Source organism: Colossoma macropomum, unplaced genomic scaffold (assembly GCF_904425465.1).
Source record: "Colossoma macropomum unplaced genomic scaffold, Colossoma_macropomum, whole genome shotgun sequence".
Lineage (NCBI taxonomy): Eukaryota > Metazoa > Chordata > Actinopteri > Characiformes > Serrasalmidae > Colossoma > Colossoma macropomum.
In genome coordinates, this window is record NW_023494795.1 from 37,505,293 (window position 1) to 37,523,975 (window position 18,683).

At 39.0% G+C, this 18,683-nt stretch overlaps 1 protein-coding gene across 1 annotated transcript in view; it reads left to right on the top strand.

Moving 5' to 3' along the window:
• LOC118815927 (capping protein, Arp2/3 and myosin-I linker protein 3-like) overlaps nt 1-18,683 on the top strand; it is a 115,793-nt gene that overhangs the window by 37,586 nt on the left and 59,524 nt on the right. Inside the window, exons 8-15 of the mRNA XM_036582350.1 lie at nt 1,517-1,590; nt 2,410-2,485; nt 4,527-4,615; nt 5,924-6,018; nt 8,172-8,258; nt 14,380-14,489; nt 14,912-14,989; nt 17,396-17,472. Coding sequence (XP_036438243.1) covers nt 1,517-1,590; nt 2,410-2,485; nt 4,527-4,615; nt 5,924-6,018; nt 8,172-8,258; nt 14,380-14,489; nt 14,912-14,989; nt 17,396-17,472 — 686 coding nt within the window. The remainder of the gene's footprint in view (nt 1-1,516; nt 1,591-2,409; nt 2,486-4,526; nt 4,616-5,923; nt 6,019-8,171; nt 8,259-14,379; nt 14,490-14,911; nt 14,990-17,395; nt 17,473-18,683) is intronic.

Sequence of the window (18,683 nt, forward strand, 5' to 3'; positions counted from 1 at the left end):
TATTCATAGCTTCAGCGTTGAAACTTGGGTTAACAGAGAAGGTAAAACAAATTAACCGCAGTTGCATTTAATAGGTTTTGTGAAGCTGCATCTCAGTCAGGAACCCTCATTTGGAAACAAGTCATGAGTAACAACATCTCCCCCCTAAACCTCAGGGGCCTGTCTCACAAAGCACAATCTTAAACAGGGTTTGTAGTGAGTGATTCCACAACACACTTCGAAGTTATAACACTTTTGTACTCTTCAACCTGCTCTCTCAACCCTTTAACGACTCACTTTAAAACACTTCAGATCACTTCAGACAAGTTTTGAGCTCATTATCTGCTGATTGTCAGTCTGTCACTGCAACAGGGAGTTTTTCCACATAACCTCAAAACAGCAATTGTCAGGCGACTGCTGAAGAATACAAGTCTTAACTCTTCTGCAGTAGAACATTACAGGCTAATCTCGAACTTTCTTGGCAAAATAATTGCAAAGGTAGGGTTCGTCCAGTTAAATCTAGTTGTATGTGCTATCTTAGCAAACATATCAATCTGGCTCAGGTTCTCAAACAGCACTTCTCAGCACTTTTGCCCTAGGTAGTTGTGTTTCTAAACATCATGCAGTAACCTGTGGGGTTCCCCAAGGGTCAATTTTAGGGCCTTTGTTTTTTAACCACTTATGTCCTTCCATTTGCTGGTATAAGTAAGAGACAAAACATCAGTTATCATTAATATGCTGACAGTACTCAGCTGTATAAGTCTGTTACCTCTGTGTTTGACCTCCTAGGTGGCATTGAATTTTCACAGAAAGAAAAAAGACATCAGTCTCAGAAGTAAGAAAAGAAAAAAGACATCAGTCTCAGAAGTACACATTTTTGATTCCCTTAAGAGCCTTTTGGTGGGTTTTTGTAAATGAAATGTGTGAGTGTGAAGAACATTTTAAAGTTTCAAAGAACATCCACATTTACAGGTTCTAGAAAACAACTTAAATGGGATAAAGAACCTTTGAAATATTTGAGGCTTTAGATTCATTGTGGCACCTTTTTCAAGGAGTGTTGGACTAATGATTGCATATTATTCCTGAAATACATGTAGTATGGTTTGTTTCCTCAATGGAAAAGCAATATTTTTCATTTGACTGACACCACAAAAGTCATAAAGAAAAATAAGTGTCTGAAAAATGACCGAAGGGGTCAGAAGCTGTTGCTAATGGGTCAGAATATCGACCCGGATGGTCCTGGAACTGTTAATATCTGTAATCCTGAATTTAGTCTGCGCTGAAGCAGGTTTTGTGCAGCATAATTTGCCATGGTTGTGTAGCCCAGTGCAAAGCGATCTATCATTGTGAGGCAGAAATCCTGGTTTGGCCAAAGCCAAAACAACAAAAAAACTGAGTCATCTAGGGTAATACAGACAAGCTAACCTCACAAAACAAAACAAATTACCAAAATCTCTAACCAAACACAAGAGACACAAAACCCAAATAATAAAAATGGCAGCAGTACATCTTCACAAATGTTTCTATGTGTTTCCAGGATGTAGATACTATCTATCATTCTCAAGACAACCGTGAGTTCAATCTGCTGGACTTCAGTCACTTGGAAAGCAGGTGTGTTTGTGTGTTTTGTCACTTCAGGCTTCAGACTTTTGGTAACATACTTAAAACACTGAATATGACTGAGAAAGAATCAAAGCACTTTGGTTGATTTATACTCACACCAGAGACACACAGACTTGAGTTACATGTTGACCTGACTCTTGACTTTACTCAAACTCATGCTTAACTGACTTGCAACTCGACTAGAACTCGCTCTTAACTGACTTGACTCAGGCTCACACCTAACTGACATGTGACTCAGACTTAACATGGATGCATGCTTAACTGATTCACGACTCCGCTTCAACTCAAGCTTAACTGACACACTGCTAGACTCGGACTTGCGTTTAACGGATTCATGACATACACTCACGCTTAACTAACATGAATTGGACTTGAGCTTAATTGTCTCATGCACAGTTAAGTGCACGTCTGAGTCATGAGTCAGTTGAGACTCGGACTCACGCTTAACTGACTCATGATTCGACTTAAGTTGGATTAGCGCTTGACTGACTCGCAGCTCAATTTCCTTAACTGGCTCATGACTCCACTTGGACTCCCATTATCTGACTTGCAACTTGACTTGGATTTGCGCTTAACTGATACATGACTCAGACTCATGCTTACCTGACTCAACTCAGACTCACACTTCGATGACTCATGACTTGACTTGGACTCACACTTAACTGACTGGCAGCTTGACTGGGACTTGCTCTTAACTGACTTGCAACTCAGATGTGCACTTAACTGACTTGGGTCTCGACCTGACTCAGACTCGTGATTTACTGACTCATGACTTGACTCGGACTGAAGACTTTGTTTGTTTTTCAGAGATCTCGCAGTTATCGTTGCATCCATGGCCTACAACACCTGGTTCACCAAGCTCTACTGCAAAGACCTGCGCATCGTAACTATCCCTTACTCTTCCTGTTCTTCAGCCAACTCGCAGTCAGAAGTGTCAAATAAAGCTCTATAGTTTAACTATCTGGCCGTCTAACTTTTGCTAATGTGAACTTGACAAATCAGCTAACATTAATGCTTGTGTTCATGCAGTTGTTCAGGACTGCTGTTAAGGCTGCACAACATTATTAACTTATTCAGTAAAGAATGTTCTTATTTTGTAGCCAAAAGAAAATTCTCAGGCCTTCTTGTAATGTAAATGTAAAACAACGTTAGATGTAAAATGTAAAAAATTGTAGTGTGTTATTTTTACTGTCTGTGTTCCACTACTGTGTAATATTTCTTCCAGTCACATTTGTTTATAAAAAAAATTCTGAATCGCACCAAAATAATGAAATTGATTCAATTCATAGTGATTTTGTGATGCTTACATTAAATCCTAAATAATCACAATTAAAATCTAATCATTGTGATGTCAGAGATTTTGGTCAATATTGGTTACAAACTACCATTGTGAACAAGGGGCGTGCCATAATACTCACAACCTTTTGATTAACTGTTCTAGCACTAAAATCACTATTTGGATATCTCTTGCGCTACAGTGTGGAAAATTTGGGATAAATGTACCCAACAGGGCTGTATTGTGCACCGATTTTGATCAAATTTATGATAAAATACATATATTATACTTAGCTACTACAAAACACAAGTGCCATAACAAGCAAATTAGCAAGTTTACATGATGTTAAGATGTAAACTTAAGAGAGTGTCGGAAGTTAGAAATAGCAGAGCTATAACTAGGCCAATTACTAGCCTAGCAGCTATTAGCTAGAGCCAGAATCAATGACAGTTACATTTGTCACTTTATTAGAGTTACTTTGACAAGATAACATGTTAGCACATTATCATAAGGAGAAAAAAAACCTCCTGTAATAGTCCATGAGTCAGCACTATGTACTGGTGCACCGGTTAGCTCTACTTATTATGGTTAGCATATTAGCTCACTTGAAGGCGCTGTCTCTTTATCAACACCAAACCCTACTGTTTTAACCCAGAGTAACCAAAACTTTTTAAGACGTTTTCAAGTGTACATCTCTAAAATTACCTTAGTGCTACTGATGTTTTGAGCCTGCCAGCCCCAGTGCACCACTTTTACTCCGTTTGTTGTGTGTTATGACATTAATATCAGCTCGAGCCCCATCTTATTTTCATCTTCTGCCCTGCAGTTAACTGAATATCTGTTCATTAACTCTAATGGCTACTTGAATATCAAAATTATTTAGAATGCACATCCGTAAGTTCTGCTTAAGTCATCAAATGTAAACAAAGCCATTCAGAGTGGTCTGATGTGAAGTGGTGCCTTGTGAAAAATATGATTGACTTTGTAATTTCTTTCCAGTGGTGGTGATAGGAGCCAGAGGTCACAATGTCTATATTACAAATATAGCCATTTTATTTACTGTCCAGAATGACTGGCTAACCTCCATGTGTCTTCTGAATTGTAATGAAGTGTAATGTTGATGGTGGTAAAATAGTAGAAAATCTGAAAGAAGCTTCTTTTTGTACTGTTTAGCCTTACAAAGAGGTACCTGCGTGTACCTCTCTACTATGAGTGGACTTGATTTGAAAAATACATTTTAGGCCAAAACCTGATCCAAAAGCTATCGTAAAAACGATGTATCAGGCATCAGGCAAGATTTTAATAACTATTTTGTGTAACAACTTTCTGTGAGGGAGCTTTTAGAGTCATTAAATTCTTTGGCTGCCATCACCACCGCTGTGAACAATTCTAACTAGGGAAGTTTCCTTTGAATGGCACGTTTCACATAAAACATCTGAATGACTTTGTTTACATCTTAATCATTGAATTATGAGACATTTTGAAAAACTGACCGTTCGATGTGTAACGAAGTAGATGTATTTCTACCTCAGGAAGCCTACATGTACAGGCTAAAGACATCAGTAGAATTGCAATCTAAAGAGTTATTAATTTAATTAATTGGTTTATGGCTGATTGATTGGTTAGTTGACTGTTTTTTTTTCCCCAGGGGTCAGAGGTCACTGAGCAGGTCTTGCACACGCTCAGTAAGTCCTCCAGTCTGGAAGAGATCACACTGGAGAACGTTGGACTGAAATCGTTAGTTTTTCTCTCTTTCTGCTCTGTATACCTGTATACAGTCTCCTCCGAAGGTCTTGGAAGGTCTTGGAATTCTTTTGTTTTAGCTATACACTGAAAACATTTGGGTTTGAGATCAAAAGGTGATTATAAGACGATAGATCAGAATTTCTGCTTTTAATTTCTGAAATGTACATCTAGATGTGTTAAACAACTTAGAACATCATACCTTTTGTGTGAACTCACCAATTTTTGAGCCAATTATTGGAACATGTGGCTAACAGGTGTTTCCTGTTGCCCAGGTGTGCCCTGTTAGATTGATTATGTAAACATTTAATATCTCTGAATGTATACTCTTGGTTTGAGCCCTTGATTTCACCTGTGAAGACTGCATTCATTGTTAAAACAGATAAACCAACATAAAGAAGAGAGCTGTCTATAAGAGAAAAGCAAGTCAGTTTGGAGCGGATCAGAGCCATATACAAGCATTTGGCACAGCCAATACAACAATTTGGAATGTCCTGGAAAAGAAAGAAACCACTGGTGTACTAACAACCAGACATGAAACAGGTCAGCCAAAGAAAACCACAGCAGTTGATGACAGAAACATTGTGAGAGTTGAGAAGAAAAACCCAAGAACAACAGTCAGTGACATCACCAGCAACCTCCACAGGGCAGAGTTGAAGGTATCACAAGATGAAAATCACCCATCAACAGCAAGAATTGGAAGGCCAGATTGGAATTTGCAAAGAAATACAGAGATGAGCCCCAGAAATTCTGCAACAAAGTTTCATGGACTGATGAGACCCAGATTAACCTCTACAAAAGTGATGGAAAAGCCAGAGGGTGGAGGAAAAAAGGGATCTGCTCATGATCCGAAGCATATGAGCTCATCGGTCAAGCAGAGTGGAGATAATGTCATGGCTTGTGCTTGCCTGACTGCTTCTGGAATGGGCTCACTAATCTTTATTGATGATGTAAGTAGCAGCAGTATAAATTCAGAAGTCTACAGAAATATTCTGACTGCCAATTTAATGCATCCAATTTAATCAAAGGAACTCATTCGTCTTTTGATCTCAAAGCCAAATGTCTTTAGTGTAGAGCCTTGCCATTCCAATACTTTCAGAGGAGACTGTAAATAATATATATATATATATATATATATATATACATATATACATATATATGTGTGTGTGTGTGTGTGTGTGGTAGTGTTGCTTAATTAGATCCAGTCTTATTACTATTAATGCACTGAAGAATATATTCTCATTTGACACAAACATTTATATGAGTTCATGTATGTGTGCTTCATATGCGTATTTATTGCAGTGACTTTCCTCAGAAGCTGTCAGTTGCGCTCTCAGAGAATCCAGCTTCAGTGATCCACTCTCTCAATCTGGCACATAACACACTGGACAACCAAGGTACCTTCTCCACACACATGTACACTGGCCACTTTTTTAGAAACCCTTAACTCGCTGACATACTATTAGACACTCATTGGCTGAAGCACAGCTTGTGTTAGCTGTCCCCTAGTCCTTCATCAGTGGTCAGTTTCTGTTCTACTCTGTATGCTTGTTGTTTTCCCCTTTGTGCTGCTGAACTTTGTATTGGCAACAATCGGGATGGTCATTTTGCTCTTTGGCCTGGAAAATACAACATTCATTATTTTCAAAAACAATTTGAAAGGTGGACTCATCTGACCACAGTACATGTTTCTACTTTGTGTTAGTCCATCTCAGATAAGCTTTAGCACAGAGAAATCGGCGGCATTTCTGGATGTTCTTGAAATTTGGTTTCTGCTTTGTGTAGTAGAGTCTTAACTTTCATTTGTAGATGGAATGATGAATTGTGTTTACTGACGAGTTTTCCGAAGTATTCCCGAGCCCATGTGGTTATGTGTATTACAGAAGCATGTCAGTTTTTAATGTAGTGCAGTCTGAAGGACGGTCAGTGGTCACGGGAATTCAGTATTGGTTTTCAGCCTTGCCTATTACACATGGAGATTTCTCTGGATTCTCTGAATATTTTAATAACGTTATGGATTGTAGATGGTCAGATACCTAAATTCCTTGCAGTCATGTGTCTTGCACTGCCTTTGTCCAAAGTTTTGGAATCTGTGGGCATCAAATCTGGCATTATTAAATATCTCCTCTTAGTGCTGTTCTCAGTTAAAACCCTGTAAAAGACGGTTCACAAATCACTGCCTTTTTTTATTTGTATTTTCCATACTGTCCTAACTTTTTTGGAATTCAGTTTTGTATGTCAAAAATGTATGGAAATGTACAACGACTGGCCACACCATTAAGTACACCTCCATGTATTTACGCTCTTGGTCTATTTTATCAGGTCTGTTTACTAAATAGGTGCACTTTATAGTTCTACAATTACAGACTAGTCCATCTGTTTCTCTTTATACTTTGTTAGCCCCCTTTTACCCTGTTCTTCAATGGTCAGGACCCCCACAGGACCACCCCAGAGCAGGTATTATTTGGTCACTGCAGTGACACTGATGTGGTGGTGGTGTGTTGCGCTGGTGCAAGTGGATCATTCTCAGCAGTGCTTCTGAAGTTTTTAAATACTGTGTCCACTCATTGTCCACTCACTTAGAAACACTTACCTTGCTGGCCCTGGCTTGTAGATGTAAAAAAAAAAAAAGCTCACAGTTTGTGTTGGTTATCCTCTAGTCCTTCAGCAGCGGTCACTGAACGCTGCCCACAGGACACTGTTGGCTGGTTATTTTTGGTTGGTGGACTATTTTCAGTCCAGCAGTGACACTGAGGTGTTTAAAAACTGCTGTGTCTGATCCACTCAGACCAGCACAACACACACTAACACACCACCACCACATCAGTGTTACTGCAGTGCTGAGAATGATCCACCACCCACATAGTACCTGCTCTGTGAGGGTCCATGGGGGTCCTGACCACTGAAGAACAGGGTATAAGGGGGCTAACAAAGTATGCAGAGAAACAATGGACAAAGAATGTAGATACAAGGAGATGTACTTAATGAAGTGGCCGTTTGGTGTATTATAAACTTGACACATGTATGTAAATAGATGAACATACATGTAAAAATATTTCCTTTACAAATAGGAATGTATTCACATACATCCTGTCTTCATGATGATGAAGTACAGTACAATTCGCGTTTTAGTTAACGTACTTCTGAGTACATTTATTTATAGCCTACATGACAGCCTGTTCACCTGAGCAGAGTTTAAATAAAAGTGCCAATTTTCTCTAATTTTCATCAAACTCATATTCATGGTGTGTAATCTGTGCTGACTGTCTGAACTGCCTCAGTCTGTTTTCTGTCTGTTTTTTCCCTCTTTCATTCTCTGTCGTCTTATCTCACCCTACCTCACTGTTTATCTTCACTCGTCAATCATTTAAATGAGACAGAACAATATGAGACCTCTTTAATTAAGCCAGCCTCTCTCTTTCTCTCACCCATTCTCTCAGACACACTGCCTCTCCCCCTCGCTTTCTCTCTCTGCCTCCTATCTCCACATGCACAGTTGCACATTTGTTCCCTTTTACTCATTACCTCCTCACTCTTGCTCTCTCCCCAGGTGTATGTAATCTGATCCAGCAGGTGTGTCGTCTCAGTAAAGGACTTCGTCTCCTCAACCTGTCCAAAACGTCCCTCTCCTCCAAAGGTGGGTAGTGCCGCCCCCTGCGGCATCTCATTATTTATTGCTATAAATTGAGTAGGCCTGGTTTTAGAAACATGTTTGTAGTTCAGTCCTTTCAATTTAATATTTATTGCCACTCCAGCAGAGTTGCTGTAGAGTCACCCAGACACAGTAAAACCTCAGACATATGCAGAAGTTTGGGCGCCCCTGGTTAATGAGTTTTATTCTATGTGAAAATAAGTTAACACCCCTCTACAGAGAGCACACTTCTGCACATTTTAATGCACAATTACTGTTTATTTGCTGAATTCAACATATTTGAAATATTTTTTATTATACATATTTTTTAGATGTGTTAACCTATGTTCACTAAGAAAATCAACAAAACATGTAATTGGACCAGGGGTGTTCAAACTTTTGCATATGACTGTATATAAACAGTGCCATGTTTTCTCCTCTCGAAAGCTACAGGCACCAGGTTTCGTAAACATGGCTAACTCAACATAGCTCGGACAAAAACTAAAGGTTAAGAGGAAAGAATTCCTGTTTAGGACAAAGACTAGTTTTTCATTATTCTGGTTCTTATGATCTTTTAGTTCTGTGGCTAAAGGTTTTCGTTGGCATGTAATTTTGTTAGTTTTTCTTGTTTTTGAGATTTCATATATTTAGTGGTATATTTAGTGGTTGCTGCCAGTGCTGGCTAGGTATTTAGTGTTGTGAGAAGTTTGAGAACCCAAGTTTTGACAAATGAATCCTCATCGTCAAAAAAGCGAAAACATGAAGAAGCAAAACAAAATGGGCACAGGTGACGTCAAAAAACCTGACTGCCACCGTACGTTCTACTACACGCTTGGAAAGGGAGGGATGTAGGAGGGTTTTCAGTTGGTTGCAATCTGCAACCTCACCGCTAGATGCCACCAAATCTTACACACTGCACCTTTAATGTAAATTTAAGTATTTTGCCAAAAACGTAAGCTTCTAAAATTTATTCTAGCATTTTTGCAGTATTCTGTGATGTTTGTCTAGGTTAGCAACAATTGCTATGAGAGAATGCATTTGTGGGTGGAGCTTGGATACCTCAGTTGTCTGGATGCTCAGAGTCCTCAGGATTTTTACTGCATACAGAAACTCAGATAGGCACCACACTTCTGTTGTAATGTTTAGCGTTTAGTGTGTTGCTCCTGAATTTTCATCTGCATTCTGCACTGCGCCATCCACTTTGAGGCAGAATAATTTGCAGACAGAAAATGATTGGATTTAGCCTTTAGATGAAATGTTAGTGTTCATTTTTCAGATCTGCTCTTTTCTGGTCTGGCAGCTCGATATATCATACATATAATACATATTCAATATGTCACACGCTGTCTCATTTTTTTAACACATGGTTTAACTTTTGACGCTGCTGCACACCCTTATGTACACATACACACGCATTTATACGTGTAATCCAGTCTTCACATCCTTCATGTAAGATTTATGGCAGCTTTGTGTCAGCTGTCCTCCCCGTAACATTCAGTGGCTTGGAAAAAAGTCCAAACAAATGGAAAATCCTAAACAAATGGCGGGAGCTGAACTTTCGAGGAACAGCCTGCAGCTCGCTCTAATGCTCACCCGGTGAAATATGCAGAAGCATGCTCATCAAACTTTCACGTAGCAAAAATGTGCTTTCAGTGAAACAACGGGCGTTCGTGAATTACATGCACATTATTCACGTCCCCAGCCCTCAATATTTCTCTCTCTTGTCTGAATTGCCTCGCTTGAATCTTCCGCGAGTTGTGTTCATTTTACTGTTTGAAAATGAAGGGGCTGCGCCTGAAGGGCTTTTCAATGCGTGCATGTGTGTGTGCATTTCTGAAGTCCCATATTTTAAAGGCTTCCATAGCTGTTGGTATGAGCAGGCAGCAGCATGTAGATGTAATACCAGATTTAATACACTGCCTATCAAAAGTTTGGAGGTGCTCAGTTTCTCAAGCCAGACTTCTGCCTAGCTCGAAGGTGAATTCCACCGATTTTTTAACATTTCTGCCACATTGAAGTGTAAATAATATAATTCAGAGTGATTTGATGTGAAAAGGTTAATTTACTGGCACAGATTTCTTAACAGTGATGGTACAAACCAGGGGTCACAATGTCTACAACACAAATATTGCCATTTTATTTGCTATCCAAAAGCACCAGTTCTAGTTTTATATGTAATGTTGATGATGGTAAAATAAGTTTTCTTTGGGGACTGTTTTACCTTACAACCTATTTTTATACAACTCCATTTCCAAAAAAGTTGGGACGCTGTGCAAAATGCAAATAAAAACAAAATGCAATGGTGTACAAATCATTTAAGCGCTATATTTAATTAAAAATAGTACAAAGACAACGTATCAAAGGTTGAAACTGAGAAATTTTAATCTAAAAATATTTGCCCATTTTGAATTTGATGCTAACAACACATTCCAAAAAAGTTGGGACGGGGGCAACAAAAGGCTGGTAAAGTTGTGTAATGCTAAAAAAACACCTGGTGGTTAATTGGCAAAAGGTCAGTAACATGATTGAGTATAAAAAGAGCATCTCAGAGAGGCTGAGTCTTTCAGAAGTAAAGATGAGGAGGGGTTCACCACTCTGTGAAAGACTGCACGATCAAATAGTGGAACAATGCAAGAATAATGTTCAGAAGGGCAGCAATCGCTCTTGTGGCTCTATTCCATGCTAACATGAACAGGCCATTCCTTTATGTCCACTGCCTCAGAAACAAAGTGGACTTCTTCAGATGCAACGGGCTAGACAGCGGGAGGTGATTGAGAGTCTGCTGTGTTTATTTTTTTTATTTGAAACGTGACAGAAACATCCCTGACTCAGACACTCTAGTTTAGACAGCCAATCAACAATCTAGATTTTGAAACAAAAGCCACTTTTGCACTGCGGAGCTGAAGGCTTCTGAGCATGGAAAGTTATCGCTCCACATGAACACAGGTCGACGTGCAGTGCTTAAAAACTGGGCTCAGCACAGTTTACTTGACATAGTTAGCTAACAGTGTTCAGGGCTACAGAACTGCCTGGTGCGATGACAAAAATGTAGCTATTCGCTGATTGGTTCTGTGTATTTGCATTTCAAATCTGAGAACCATCAAATAAGTTCACTTCGGTTACACGAATGCCAAATAAAAGACAGCAGTGCACAGTTTTAAATCCACCTTTCAGTAAATGCCAAAGCTTCAATCCAACAGGAATTTCTAAGTGTTAAACAATGCTGCTAACCTGAAGAGTAGCTGGTTAGCATTAGCTGAGCAAGCATGATAACAGCTCTGCTGGCCACAGAACAGGTTTGATTTTAACAAAAGTTTACTGACACAAATTTAGATGATAATGACTCAAATCTGAGCAAGCAAAGTCAAGTGGCTGGTGTTAGAGGGACAGAAAGCCAATATTAAATGATCCAATGCTTAAAAAAACATTTAGAGAAAAAAAAAAAGGTTCATAAGCTAAGCATGCTTACTGGCTCATGGGTGCTAATGAGACTTTTGTACTGAAGTTTTGTTGTAGAATGTTTTAGTTACTATGAAGTATTGAAATAATGTGGTCTGTACCAAACAGTTATTGAATTTTGATACCGAGACATTCTGGAAATCACACAAGGATACCTCGCTTACGAGCTTCTAAACGTTTTAAATCAAATTATGGAATAACTTGTGATGCTGTGAGCTTCACACACATTTTTCAATGCATCTACTTTATCTTGATCTGAAAGAGTGCTTTTTTAACATGCCCTCGGCCACTTCAACTTACCAGTGTCACACCTACTTTAGACAAGTGGTTACTCACAGCAGAAGAAGAGGAGTTGACAGCGAGGAGCAGACAGAACACACTCATCCTCAGCAGGTTAGCCTCAGTGAGCTAATCGGCTAGCTGTGCAAACTTACAATGCAAAATATTTACATATATTTTAAAATATAAAAATTAATTTAATATATTTTAAAATATACAAGTTTGTATAACGTTCATAGAATTTGTGAATAATTATTTTGTCTGGCTATAAACATGGTGTAGAACTATAATGTAAAGCCTTTTATTATTTGTAATTGTTGTTAGCCATGTAGGCTTTAGCATGCTAACTAGCAAGCTAGCAGAGTTATTGATAAAGTTGTACAGAAGATGGAGTAGTTTGCACTTCAAATCAAATGCAATAAATTCTGGGCATGTTAGGGCTTTTGTTCACTCGATCCCATCAAGCATTTGTTCTTTACAAAAACTGCAGAATTAAAGTAACAGCTGATATACGTGCTACCTAATACCACAGCTTATACTTTCTCCCCCGCTGATGTCAGCACTCATCACCACCCAGACCTTTCAGGTTTTTAAACCATCTTTGGACCAGACCAGTTTCAGTACGTACTTTTAAACAATAGAAAGACACATTGAGGAACATAAAACTGAGTGTTGAAACTACGTATATACCCAAATGAAACACACATGGTTGTTTTATGTTAATGAAATGTTTACGGGTATTAATTCTTACTTAAATGAAAAGATGAAAACAAGTATTGAAATGTTACTCAGAATGTATTAACACAGGAACACTGCAAGATTTTCTCCTGTGAAGGGACAGTTTTAGTGTACATTCAAGTTTGAGGCCTCTTTTTTATTTATTTGTTTTTTGTTTTGTTTTTTTAGAAAACTTCAACTGGACACTAAGTGCCGTCCACTTCATTTTATTACAATCAGCGTCCGACTGCCTCTATCTGCTCCCTTTTTCTTTCATTAATTTGTTTTTCTGTGCTCTACCTACCTTCTTTCTCTCTGGTCGACTGGCTGAGGCGCTCAATTATAGCAAATGATCCACTTGTGCCATCTTTAGAAAAGCGTATTTGTGATGATCAAACATATCCATGGCTCAGAGGAAGCTAATTTAGTGCAGTATTAAGGCAAAGATTGATACAGATGAGCTAGGAAATTACTTCAGAGGCCATCGGTGACTGGCAATAATAGAATGTCTGTTTCTCTTCTCTCATTCCCCTTTCTGTTTCTTTCTGCCTCAATACACAGTGGGCGAACTGTAAAAAAAAACAAAAAATTTGCTGGCATGGTGGGTTCAAATGAAGATTGATGGGAGCTGGGGAGTGAGGACAGCAAAAAATCCTTTTTAGATGTCTTGTTTTATTGTCATTGGGCTGAAAACAAAGTACATAGATGGCCGAATGTATGTACACCTGACCATCACACCTATATGAGCTTCTTGGACATCCCTTTCCAAAATCATGGGCATTAATTACCCCCAACTTACAGGTGCATAAACAAAATTGGGAGCATATAGGAGCAACAGCAGTTCAGCCACAAAGCATTAGACCATGCAAACTCACAGAGTGGGGCTGCCGAGTGCTGAAGAGTGTAGCACGTAAAACTATCCTCTGTTGCATCACTCACTACAGAGTTTCAAACTGCCTCTAGAAGCAACATCAGTTCAAGAACTGCATCAAGACAGGGGTTTCCATTGCCGAGCAGCTGTACACAGACCTAAGATCACTATGCACACTGCCAAGCGTCAGCTGAAGTGGTGTAAAACATGCCACCACTGGACTCTTGAGCAGTGGAAACATTCTCTGGAGTGAGGAATCATGCTTTACTATCTGGCAGTCTGATGGATCAGTCAGGGTTTGGTAAATGCCAGAAGAGCGCTACCTCCTGGAATGCATAGTACGATCCATAAAGTTTGGTGGAGGAGGGATAATGGGCCGGGGCTGTTTTTCAGGGTTTGGGCTCAGCCACATAGTTCCAGGGAAGGGCAATGTTAATGCTAAAGCACAATAAATATGTGGTTTAATAAGTTTGATGTGGAGGAACTCCAGTGACCTGCACAGAGCCCTGACCCTGACCTTAACCCGACTGAACACCAGTGTTTATCCAGAATTTGTATATCTCACATATGGATGGAACGGAAATATTGATAATAGACATCTTAAGTGAAAACTCATTGACTGGGTAGAAACGAGGGATGGTTTTAGTCATGTTTCTTGACTGATCTCTCTCTCTCTCTCTCTCTCTCTCTCTCTCTCTCTCTCTCTCTCTCTCTCTCTCTATGTCTCTCTCTCTCTCTCTCTCTCTCTCTATGTCTCTCTCTCTCTCTCTATCTCTCTCTCTCTCTCTCTCTATCTCTCAGGTGTGGTGTCTCTCTCCCAGGCACTTTGCTCCAATGACGATTACTCAAACTCACTCCTGCATTTGGACCTTAGCAAGAACCCCGGGGTACTTTCAGGAGAGGATGCCACGGTCAGACAGTGCACACACACACTGACTGTCAAAAGTTAGGGGACAGCTAGCTTTTCGAAATGTTTTTAATAAAAATGTGCATGTTTTCCTTCTTAGTTTGCGATAATTTAACATGTTAAATGAAACACTATAAGGATTTGTGACAGTGCTACCTTGGAAGTAATGTCAAACACTCAGCAGCACTCAAACCTTTCAGGTGTTTAATCCACCTTTGGGCCAGAAGAGTTTCAATATGTGCTCTTAACAATAATAAACTGTCAAGTCACCCAAACTTTTGATAGGCAGTGTACACACACACACACACACACACACATGCACACTAATTCAGTGAAGCGATAAGTGATATAATTTAAAAACAGCTATGGTTTTCTTGGTACACTCTGATCAGTGGTCAGTGATAGTGGTCTTTTGTCTTTGCACAGCATCTGCACATGTTCCTGTCCCAGCCCAACTGTCTGGTGCATTTAGACCTGTCAGCCACGGACTGCTGCGTGGACTCTGTGAGCACATTTTAGATGTACTTTTTCTGTGTTTTCTGCTAAGTATTGTATTTCCATCTATTTCCCTGTAGAAATCTTTTTCAATAGTAATCTATTTCCATAATGCTACATATAGCATAGAATGCTAATCATGTAGATCACAGGCAGAGTTAAAGACAAATTACACTGTGCATTTTTAAACCACAATTACTAAACAGGGGCAGTAGCAGTGTCACTACTACTAGCTAGCCCAACTCCATCACTGCATATCTCTGAAACAGTATGTAAGTAATCTTATGTTTATATAGCACTTAGTATTTTACAGCCACAAAAATAAGAAAATAAGTTAATAGTTTGGATGTAAAAAAGAGTAGACAAGATGCTCACCTTATGTCAACAGCTAGACTGTTCCATAGACATGGGGTGATAACTGCAAAAGCTTGGCTCTCTTTTGAAAACAGAAACTGACGAGCAGTCTTAATCTATAACCGAACTGATGCTTCAGCTTTAGTGAAAAAAACCTAAAATCTATTTATTTACTAGGCCTCGCTTAATGGGAGCAAAGTGCGAACAGAGCAGGACTGAGGTGATCATGGAGGTAGAGAATGTGCCTACATCATTCACACTCATTGGCCACTTCGGCAACCCAAATGTTAAGAAGAGCCAATTTACCCTTTTAACAAAAATCAAAGCACATTGGGAGCCACTACATTTTATGCCCATTTTACTATCTTGGCTGTAAATATGTCTCAGTATGTGCTAATGACCTAGTACAGGCTAAAAATATAAAATAAACAAAAACACAGGCTTGCTCTGAAAAACCTTTAATAATTTCTTGTAAAGTATCTCTCAACTTTCAACTTTTTACAGGCTGAAGTCAGCTCCTCATTTGCCAGCTTTTTGATCGAATTTTGCCGTTCCACCTTGCCTCTGGTGCTGGGAAAATTCGAACAAGAACCCGGCGAATGACAAGCTGACTTCAGCCTCGCTACTTTTAGTGTTTGACAGTTTCTTGTCGGAAATTAAACGTATCAGGAAACCAGCTGAAGTGCTTATAAATGGAAATGTGTCCATTCATCTCCAAATTATCAATGTTTGTCTTAAATCTTTCTTTTTTCCCTTATGTTAGCTACTAGCTAGGCGAGACCGTTGTCTTCGTTGCTATGGTAAACAGCAGTCTGCGCGTCATTCTTCATGGTTACACCTAACATATAACTTAGTAGATATACAATTTCTAACTGTAGCTCATCTGTTGATGCACAATTAATCGTCCCTCTTCTACTCCCATCAATCAGTGTAATGGGACCAACTTAGAACCAGTGCTAGCAAATTGTTGAGCAGCAGATGGGCTACAGTCCATAAATGTATACTAACAACGTTCAAGCTAAAATTACGTAGGTTGCTAGGTGCCCAATAAACTGGCGATAAACAAAAATTAGCCATTTTATTCTCAGTTTAAGCTCTGCTATCCCTCCCACAGTCTCTGCCTATGTGCAAGACTTATTGTATCAGAACCAGAATATGAATCTCTTTTTGCCATAAACAGATGTAGGAATCTTCGTGAAAGTGTCAACGTAAAAATCGAATAAAATAAACATAGAAAAAACGTGAACTCTATTCCAAAACCTGAATCTTTTATTTGCTTCATTAGTTCAAGGTTAATTTTGAGGTATGTTTGGGATCATTCTTGTTGTAATATCTGACCTCTTTTCATCTTCAGTTTCTTCACTGACTGTGATACATAAGCTTCCAAAATTTGTTGATATTTAGTCGAATCTTTTCTTCTCTCTTTCCCCACAAAATGTCCTATACCACTTGCTGCCACACAACCCCAAAGCATAATAGACTTGCCCCTATACTTAACAGTTGGCAAGGTGTTCCTTTCATCAAATGCTGTTTCTGTTTTTCTTCAAACATCCCTTTTGTGATTGTACCAAAAGAGAAGTTAATTTTTGTTTATTCAGGGCACCGCAGTTGATTCCTCTGTTTTTTGTACATGTTGGATTGCATAATTCAGACATTCAGTTTTGATCAGTTACCCTTCCATGTAGATGTCCAGCAACACTGCACAGTGGTGGGCCAGTGTATTATAACTAACTCTCTCTCTCTCACACACACACACACACACTCTCTGTCCTCCCTCTCTCACTTTCTCTCCCCACATTCAGGGGAGCTGCCAAAACAAATTATCCAGTGACCAGCTATTGAAAATAAAAGTGTTTGTCATAATTTCATTATGCTTGTAAATTGTCTATCTGTTTTATTATCCACTTGCCCTCTCTCTCTATTTTTTGCCTCTTTCATCCCTCTCTCTCTCTCTCTCTCTCTCTCTCTCTCTCTCTCTTTCTCTCTGTCCCTTTCATTATCTATTTCTCTCAGAGTTTAACCTCCATTCCTCTCTCTCTTTTTCTCTGGTTGTGAGTGCAGCTTTTCGGGGCTCTGCTCAGGGGCTGCTGTGCTGATCTCTCTTACCTCAACCTCTCCAAAAACTCCTTTTCTCACAGGTCAGATACTCTCCATCTCTCTTTGTCCTTCTACTTTCTGACTCTCTGTCCGTGTGTGTGCATGTACGCGCAGCTGGTGGCTGTATCTAATTCTGGACTAAAGAATCTGGCATTGTCCACAGATGCTAAACAAAAACATACAGTCAGAAACCATCCTTTATGTAATTTCCAGTCAAAATGGCCATTAAGTGCAAATTATTTATTTTTCAGCGTCAGGAGAAAATCATATAGCATTTAACAGAGATTTACACAGAAGCCTCAACAGTTATAATATAATATAATGGTGTTTTATGATATTATATTTTTTTCTAGCTACCATTCTTTTGGGGGAGACTTGCTTACAGGGTTTCGAAGAAATCTATAGGGATATTTTTCCATACCTCCAAAGTTCAGTCTTAGAAGTTGGTTGCATTTTCTGCATCTCACAATCCAAGTAACTCCGAACACATTCAGTGATGTTGAGGTCTGGACGCTGGGATGGACGGTCCATTGTTCTCAGAAGAGTTTTGACTGGAAATTGAATGAATGAAGGGTAGCCCTGACACAGTACTGTATTTAGAAATAAAATGTATACTTACTGATATATTGATGTACACATATATTTATGTTGATGTATCAGAATGCATCAGTATTATGGGAGCAATTCAACTGTTAGAATTGATTGTAATCATTTATACATGCTAAAGTTTGTGCTCATTTTCCCCAAATTTAGATAGAAATCCATTGTTTTGTGGTCTATGTTCCACTACCCTCGCCTCAACTTGGTTTCTCTTGCTATGTCTGTCAAACTCCACCTGGTAGCATCCATAGCTCCTGTGCTAAGTTTAGTGGCACAAAAGAAAATGTAGAAGCTCACAGATGAGAACATTTAAAGAACATTATTAAAAAATAAAATGTTCAGTGCACACATACTTCATTTCTGAGAACTGACAATGTATGTAAATGTTACACCACTGAAAGCCAAAATAAGGATTCTGGAAACCATGTTTACATTAATTAAACTAGGGAAATCTTTTAGCTGCAGGATGTTGAAGCTGCCACTTCAGATGAGCTAACACTAGAGCTAACAGTAAAGCTTGAGGAGAATCATCATCTTGTATACTAGGTCTTGCTATGCAAGTCTTTTTGCAAACTTTAATGAAACAATATAAATAATTGCATGCATACAAGTGCACTAATATTTATATTTGCACAATGTTTTTAATCGCAAA